The sequence below is a fragment of the Babylonia areolata genome, chromosome 18 (genome assembly GCF_041734735.1).
Source record: "Babylonia areolata isolate BAREFJ2019XMU chromosome 18, ASM4173473v1, whole genome shotgun sequence".
Lineage (NCBI taxonomy): Eukaryota > Metazoa > Mollusca > Gastropoda > Neogastropoda > Buccinidae > Babylonia > Babylonia areolata.
In genome coordinates, this window is record NC_134893.1 from 21,219,337 (window position 1) to 21,228,383 (window position 9,047).

General features: G+C 47.8%; 1 protein-coding gene across 1 annotated transcript; it reads right to left on the reverse strand.

The window, feature by feature from the left end:
- Positions 1–799: 799 nt before the first annotated feature.
- LOC143292182 (testis-specific serine/threonine-protein kinase 6-like) lies at positions 800–8,642 on the reverse strand. Its single transcript, XM_076602365.1, has 4 exons — positions 8,466–8,642; positions 4,769–4,906; positions 2,581–2,736; positions 800–1,267 (listed from the first exon to the last, which is right to left on the reverse strand). The coding sequence occupies exons 1-4, from the start codon at positions 8,631–8,633 to the stop codon at positions 800–802; spliced, it is 930 nt and encodes a 309-aa protein (XP_076458480.1). The 5' UTR covers positions 8,634–8,642.
- Positions 8,643–9,047: the final 405 nt, after the last annotated feature.

A 9,047-nucleotide genomic window follows, 5' to 3' on the forward strand; every position in this document is an offset into this window, starting at 1 on the left:
AAAACATCTGCAGTCTCTTCCCCCATCTCCCACCCACAGAGAACAAGGAAAAACAGAAGAAGAAGAAGAAGAAACCCTTAGTATACCAAGAATTGAAGCCAAATGAAAGTGTTTGTATCTTTTAGAATCGAACTGGTATCCCCAAACCTTATCTCGAGGCCGGGGCCAGTGTCCTGAAAAAAAAAATGCCCGCTTCCCTTTTCCAGCAAGGAAACGTGACAAAAAAAAAAAAAAAAAAAATCTTCAAGGAAAGACATGCTAGAAGAATAAAGGGGATGTGTACCTTTAAGAATCATAGTGGCAACCCCAATCCTTGTCTCGGGGCCAGAGCCAGTTTCCTGAAAAAAAAATCTCAACGATTCCCCTCTCTCTAGCCCCCCCCCCCCCCCCCACTCCACCCCTCCCGTCCACCCTCCCCCAAGGGAACTTAAAAAACAAAAACAAAAAGCAAACACCCTGACTCAAAAACGGGGATCTGCATCTTCAAGAATCGTATTGGTATCCCCAAACCTTTGTTTCCAGGCCGAAGCCAGTGTCCTGAAAATGAAATTGTCACCCCCCAACCCCCAGAGGAACTTAAAAAAACAAAAAAAACAAAAAAACACCCCAAGACAAACTAAATGAATTACGGGGATCTGCATTTTTCAAGAATTTTATTGGTATCCCGAACCTTTGTATTGGGACCGGAGACAAGTGTCCTTTAAAAAGAGAAAGAAAAAAAAATCTCCACTCTGCCCACAGAGACCTTGGAAACAACACCAACAATAACACCAACAACAAACAACGCCCCCCAAACCCTTCAGTAGCCCGAGCAGAGCCAGCGGCTGCCCAGCACCCCGTGAATGTCCAGGCGGAGGGTGGTCTTGGGCTCCAGCATGGAGTGGATAAGGCTCTTGCAGGTGGCCGGGATGACGTCTACCACGTTGGGCGGGAAGAAGACCCGGCCGGACAGCTGCCGCTGCAGGGTCTTCTTGACGTTGGAGTCGTGGAAGGGCATGCAGCCCGTTACCATGACGAAGAGGATGCAGCCCAACCCCCACACGTCGTTCAGGCGGGGCCGGTAGGCCTTACCCCTCAGCAGCTCCGGGGAGGCGTAGGCCGCGCTGCCGCAGAAGGTCTTGCTGAGGTCCTGGTCGGTCCGCAGAGCCCGCGCAAAACCGAAGTCGGTGAGGATGATGGTGCGATCCCGGCGGATGAGCACGTTCTCGCACTTGAGGTCGCGGTGACACAGCTTGCGGTCGTGCAGGTAGCCCACCGCCTCGCTGATCTGGTGACATAGGCACCGTGGGGAAAGGAGTAAGGGAGGTTGGGGTGGGGTGGGGTGGAGGTGGGGAGAGAGAGAGAGAGAGGTGGGAGGGATGTGGTGGGGGTGGCAGGGTTATCTGTTGGGTTAGATTGGATAGCACATGTTGCTGTTTGTTTTCCTTAAGTTTTGTTCCTCTTTTATTGGGGCATACCCTGATTGCGGTGATATTCGACTGTTAATATTCTTTCGAAGATCTTTGTTTTCTCGCTTTTTCTCTCCCCGCGCCCCCTTGCCCGCCTGAGTGCGCGCACGCTGACATAATTTAATAGCAACTTACACACACTCGCACATTTTTTTATGCACCAGAAACAGCCGGCAGTAATGGGCGACAACCCGAACAATCCATTATCATTGGGCCAACACGGGTAGTTTCCCATGTCCCCGCCCCCACCCCCCCCCCCCCGTTGTGGTTTATGTTGTTGGCTCCTCAAAATATGGTCCATGGCTGAAGACCAGTTGAACGAGCGAAATCAGGTTACATGCACTTTTCTTGCAGTGTTTGCTCACTTGTGATTTTATTCCAATCATTTGCCTACTACGGTTTTTTGTTTTCAATTTTATAGCATTTTGTTGTGTTTGTTTTGTTTGATTATTTCAGCTTTCGTTTGTACGCAAAACTAGGGTTGCTCTCAAAACCAGCGCGTTGTGTATGTGCATAGGTCAGGAATCTGCTCTTTTATAAAAATAAAAAAACAAAAACAAAATCAAATCCGAAGACTGTAGACAGCTAGACTTTCTCTCTCTCTCTCTCTCTCTCTCTGTCGTGTGGCGTTGAATATCTGTGTCTCTCCTCAGATACAAACTCTGGGATGGCACCAGTCCTCTTGTGTTACAGTACACACACACATACACACACACACACAGACGCGTGCGCGCGCACACACACACATACACACGCACACACACAGAGGTACCTGTTTGAACATCCTCTTGGCATCAAAGGCCGGTATGGCGCCATTCATCTTGATGTGCTCCAGCACACACACACACACGCACACGCACACACACACACACACACCAGTCCTCTTGTGTTGCAGAACACACGCACACATACACACACACTCACACACAGACGCGCGCGCGCGCACACACACACACACAACACACACACACACACACACACACACACAGGTACCTGTTTGAACATCCTCTTGGAATCAAAGTCCGGGATGGCGCCATTCATCTTGATGTGCTCCAGCACACACACACACACACACACACACACACACACACACACACACACACACACACACACAACACACACACAGAGGTACCTGTTTGAACATCCTCTTGGAATCAAAGTCCGGGATGGCGCCGTTCCTCTTGATGTGCTCCAGAAGGTCCCCCCTCTCGGCCAGCTCCATCACCACACACACCAGGGTCCGTGTCTGGATGATCTCTTGGACCCCCATGATGTGCCGGTGGTTCAGCTGCCCTCAGCCATTGTGATAAATCATGACCAGTAATCATAGTGACGGTAAGCAATGATGATGATGATGATGATGATGGCGATGGAGGTGGTGGTGGTGATGATGATCATAGTGGTGGTGGTGGTGATTATGTTCATGGTGGTAAAAGGATGATGTCAATTGATGATAACAACTGATAAGAACAACAGCAACAATAACAATAATGATACAACGACTACTACTACTACTACTACTACTACAACTACCATTGTTTTTGTTCTTAAGTAGTAGTAGCAGTAGTAATAAAAAGAAAATGAAATTAAATATTCAGCGCTTTCAAACTTCTCAAAGTGCTGAACACCTCAGTCAAAAAAACACACACAAAAACACGCAAGAACACAAACACATGCGCACACAAACACAGGTACAGACACATGCGCACAGACAGACAGACAGACACAAACACACACACACACACAGAGATACAGACACATTCGCACACATACACACACACACACACGCACATAGTGACACACGCACGCACGAACATTTACAGACGGTCCGACACGCACGCTCGTGCGCATGCACGCAAGTATCGACACAATCTTGCACAGACAAGGAAGCACGCACGCACGCACGCACACTCCACACGCGTCAAAACGGGCATACACGAGCGCACGTACGCGGGTGCAAAATACGCACATTTATTCATGCGTAAATGAAATATTACTGAAATGACATCACACACGCAGATATGCACGCACACGCGTGCGAACACACACACACACACACACACACACACACATACGCGCGCGAGCGCTTGTACTTATATAAACAAATATAAGACCTACACTTCCACTAATGTTGTAGCGCTAGCATTTTATGTTAATAGTTAAACGTCCCATAACAAGTTCTGGGGTAGGCAGGCCTAACTGAGACTGATGCAGTCAAAGCGACCAGCTTTACGTGTGTGTATTGAACAGATAACAGTTGCATGATCGTCGATTGTGGCTCTTCTTTTTTTTTCTTTTTTTTTTTTTTAAAGGCTTTCTCCGATTGGTTGCACCAGGAAAAGTTCGCCTGCTCCTTCTTTTCCACGTTTTTACTACGGTTGAAATGACATGGGTCCTTCAGGGCAAATGCGAACAGGCAAGTCTAATTGCGAACGATCGGTTTGGGTGCATAAGACTCTTTCGTTGCCTTGGGTTCTTTATCAGTGCGCCAAGTGCGTGCTGCATACGGGACCTCGGTTTATCATCTCATCCGAATGAATAGACGCTCAGTTTAAATGATATTCCAGTCAAACCTGGGAGAAAAGGGGCGAGAGCAGCGGGATTCGAACCCGGACCCTCACGGACTCTGTATTGGCAGATGAGCGTCTTAACCATTTGGCCACTTTCCAAACAGAACACACCCTCCATACTACACACACCCTCCACACACCACACCACACACACACCCTCCACACTACACACACATCCTCCTCCCACACACACACACACCCTCAACACCGCACACTGTCCACACTACACACACACACCCTCCAGACGACAAACAACACACACACCCTCCTCCCACACACACACACACACACCCTCAACACCGCACACTGTCCACACTACACACACACACCCTCCAGACGACAAACAACACACACACCCTCCTCCTCCCCCCCCCCACACACCCTCCACACTATACACACACACACCCTTCACACCACACACCATCCACACACACACCACACACACTCACGCACGCACACATTCACACACCCTCCACACCACACACACACACACACACACATACTCCACACCACACACCCTCCACAATATACACACATCCTCTACACACACACACACACACACACACACACACACACACACACAAGCTTCCCCACCCTCATCCCAGACCATCACAATGAGAATAATCCATCCGCGTTGTTTCGTCTGGTCGGGAAGTTTGACGAAGGCCTTCTGCATAACAAGTCAATTCTCCCCACTCCCACCCCCACGCCACCCCTCCCCTCTCTATCTGACCAGCCCACGTGTCGTACCCTGAGGCAGATGGCCAGTTCTCGCGGCAGGAACTTGTTGACGTAGTCGGCAGCGGCCTTGGCCCGGTCAATGATCTTGACGGCCAGCAGTTTGTGGTCCCGCTGTCTCTCCGTCACCCTCACCTTGGCGTAGCTGCCCTGTACAACACGCACACACACACACACACACACACACACACACACACACACACACACACACACACACACACACACACACACACACACACACACACACACACATGCATGCATGCAGCTAACATCATGATGGTGATGATGATGATGATGATGATGATGATGATGATGATATCATATTGGTGGTGATAATAATGATGATGACCATAATAATGGAGTCTCCCGTCGGACCGACGGACGAGTAGGCAGGCAGGCTTATCTGTCGGTGTGTGTCCTCATATGGGAGAAGAGGCCGATTCTGGATGCGCAGCACTTCCTACAGGTGTTGCAAGGGAAAACGTCTCCAGAAGTTGAGCCCTGCTTCCTTCGCTCACATTTCTCCTTAATGGCCAGCGTTCTGTTGTTTTCAAACGTCTTTGTGTCACTAGAGCACAGCATCCTCCAGCGACAGCGGTCAAGGGCATCAGTTTCCCAGGAAGCGATTTCTATGTCACAGGCTTTGAGGTTTGTCTTCAAGGTGTCCTTGAAGCGCTTGCAGGGTCTTCCAAGTTCGCGGTGGCCTTCCTTCAGCTGGCCATGCAAGAGCATCTTCGGGATCCTGTTGTCTGTCATGCGGACAACGTGTCCTGTCCAGCGTAGCTGGCACTGGATCAGCAGGCTTTTGATGCTGGGCAGGCCGCTCCTCTCTAAGACCTGGAGGTTGGAGACCCTGTCTTACCACTTTATGCCGAGGATCTTTCGTAGGCATCTCTGGTGAAACTGCTCAAGTTGTTGAATGTGACGGCGATACGTCGTCCATGTTTCACAGCAGTACAACAAAGTGGTCAGCTCAAGGCCTGACTAAGCGCGTTGGGTTACGCTGCTGGTCAGGCATCTGCTTGGCAGATGTGGTGTAGCGTATATGGTTTGTCCGAACGCAGTGCCGCCTCCTTGAGCTACTGAAACTGAAACTGAACTGGTCAGCATAACAGCCCTGTAGGTTTTGATTTTGGTGTTGAGCCTGATGCCTTTGTTGTTCCACAGCCTGTTGTTGAGTCTGCCAAAGGCGGAGCTGGTCTTGGCAATGCGCAGCGTCACTTCTGCATCAAAGGCTCCGTTGCTGCATAGGGTGCTGCCCAGGTAGCAAAACTTATCGACTGACTTGATCTCTCTGTCATCGATCTTGATTGCAGGCACTGGCGTTCTGTGAGCTAGCCAGTTGGTACATGGACTCGGTCTTGCTGGATGATGACCATAATACTACCAGTAATGACATTGAGGATGTTGATGATGATGTAATAATGATGATGATGATGGTGATGGTATTATATCGATTGATGATAATTATTGATGATGACCATAATACTACCAGTAATGACATTGAGGATGTTGCTGATGATGTAATAATGAGGATGATGATGGTGATGGTATTATCGATTGATGATAATTATCGATGATGACCATAATACTACCAGTAATGACATTGAGGATGTTGCTGATGATGTAATAATGATGATGATGATGGTGATGGTATTATATCGATTGATGATAATTATTGATAATGACTACAATAACAAGAAAATAGCAATGATGATGTTGTTGATGATGCATTAATGATAATCTAATTATGATGATGATGATGAGGAGGAGGGCGATGATTATCTTTTATAAGTAATTCTTCTTTTATTTCTTATAAGTACTTAATAGTAATGATAATAATTACTATTATTATCATTATTATTGTTATTATACGACGAGGACGATGATGATGATGATGATGATGATGACAATAATAATGAGAAGAAGAAGATGAAGATCATCATCACAATATCAATAATAACAATGATAATGATAATGATGCTACTACTACTACTACTACTACTACTACTACTACTAGAAAGAGTACATTTGCCTTTGCCTTTTAAATGTCTCAGGTTATCCATATTGTGTGTAACGACACTGCACTGCGCGCTTCACCGTAACACTTAAAAGATGAAAAAGATACTTGCATGGAAACTGAAATCGATGCTCAATATATTTGAAACATAAGGCCGTCTATAAGAAATACCCAGACGCAAACACACACATACGCACACACACACACACACGAACTTACACACACACACACACACACACACACACACACGAACACACACACACACACACACACACACACACACACACACACGAACACACACACACACACAGAGTTCAATCACGCGCATGCCTACACCCACCCACACACACACTACTGCACAGCGACAAGCAAGGCAGTCAAAACACCCAAACACAAAGCAACCAGTACCACCAAGACACAAAGCAACCAGTATCACCAAGTCACAAAGCAACCAGTAACATCAAGGCACAAAGCAACCAGTATCACCAAGACACAAAGCAACCAGTACTACCAAGACACAAAGCAACCAGTACCACAAAGACACAGAACAACCAGTAACACCAAGACACAAAGCAACCAGTACCACAAAGACACAGAACAACCAGTAACACCAAGACACAAAGGAACCAGTAACACCAAGACACAAAGCAACCAGTAACACCAAGACACAAAGCAACCAGTAACACCAAGACAAAGCAACCAGTAACACCAAGACACAAAGCAACCAGTAACATCAAGACACAAAGCAACCAGTACCACCAAGACACAAAACAACCAGTACAACCAAGACACAAAGCAACCAGTAACACCAAGACACAAAGCAACCAGTACAACCAAGACACAAAGCAACCAGCAACACCAAGACACAAAGCAACCAGTACAACCAAGACACAAAACAACCAGTACAACCAATGTACCAGTAACACCAAGACACAAAGCAACCAGTACCACCAAGACACAAAGCAACCAGTACCACCAAGACACAAAGCAACCATGTACCAGTAACACCAAGACACAAAGCAACCAGTAACACCAAGACACAAAACAACCAGTACCACCAAGACACAAAGCAACCAGTACCACCAAGACACAAAGCAACCAGGTACCAGTAACACCAAGACACAAAGCAACCAGTACCACCAAGACACAAAGCAACCAGTACCACCAAGACACAAAGCAACCAGTACCACCAAGACACAAAGCAACCATGTACCAGTAACACCAAGACACAAAACAACCAGTAACACCAAGACACAAAGCAAACAGTACCACCAAGACACAAAGCAACCAGCAACACCAAGACACAAAGCAACCAGTAACACCAAGACACAAAGCAACCAGTAACACCAAGACACAAAGCAACCAGTAACACCAAGACACAAAGCAACCAGTACCACCAAGACACAAAGCAACCAGTACCACCAAGACACAAAGCAACCAGCAACACCAAGACACAAAACAACCAGTACAACCAAGACACAAAACAAACAGTACCACCAAGACACAAAGCAAACAGTACCACCAAGACACAAAGCAACCAGTAACACCAAGACACAAAGCAACCAGTAACACCAAGACACAAAGCAACCAGTAACACCAAGACACAAAGCAAACAGTAACATCAAGACACAAAGCAACCAGTAACACCACTCGGTTGTTGCAGTCTGTAACTGACCACCGACAACTGACCTTGCCCAGCTTGGGCCCCAGCCGGTAGCCCCTGTCGCTGAGGAGCAGGGCGGCATCATGCAGGTCCTGCTCGTGGCGGTGGCTGGAGGTCACCGTCTTGGCCTTGACCGCCGAGCAGGCCTCCACGGGAGGCGCCATGGTGTCTCCGGCCTCCGAGGACTTGGCCATGGTGGAAGGGGCTTCCCCCTCCTCCTCCTCCTCCCCCACCTCCTCCTCCTCCCCTCCTTCTTCCTCTTCGTACGGACTGCAGAGGGCTTGGTTGGACGTCTTGATGGGTGGTGGCGGGGGCAATCCTTGTCTTCTTGACGACTGCTTCGTGGTTGGCAAGTTTGTTGTTGATGTTGTTGTTGTTATTCGGGGATAAATGGCTTTGAGGCTTTTTTTGTGGTGCATTTGGAGTTTCTACTCTACAGCTGATAATTGGTGGATGGATTGATGGATGGATGGATAGTGGTTTCTTTAGTTGTTGCTGGGTTACGTCTTTTGTTTGTTTATTTGCTGTTGTTGTTGTTTTTGGATGGCAGTGGCGATGGGGGTAGGAGGGTTTGGGGGCGGGGGCTTTGACTGCTTGTATGATTATTA

Excerpts from the sequence above, each read along its gene's own strand:
- LOC143292182 (XM_076602365.1), bottom strand. The coding sequence starts at position 8,633 with ATGGCCAAGTCCTCGGAGGCCGGAGACACCATGGCGCCTCCCGTGGAG. Across the intron at positions 4,907-8,465 it reads TGGGGCCCAAGCTGGGCAAG|GGCAGCTACGCCAAGGTGAG; the intron begins GTCAGTTGTCGG and ends CGTGTTGTACAG. Across the intron at positions 1,268-2,580 it reads CCAAGAGGATGTTCAAACAG|ATCAGCGAGGCGGTGGGCTA; the intron begins GTACCTCTGTGT and ends CTATGTCACCAG.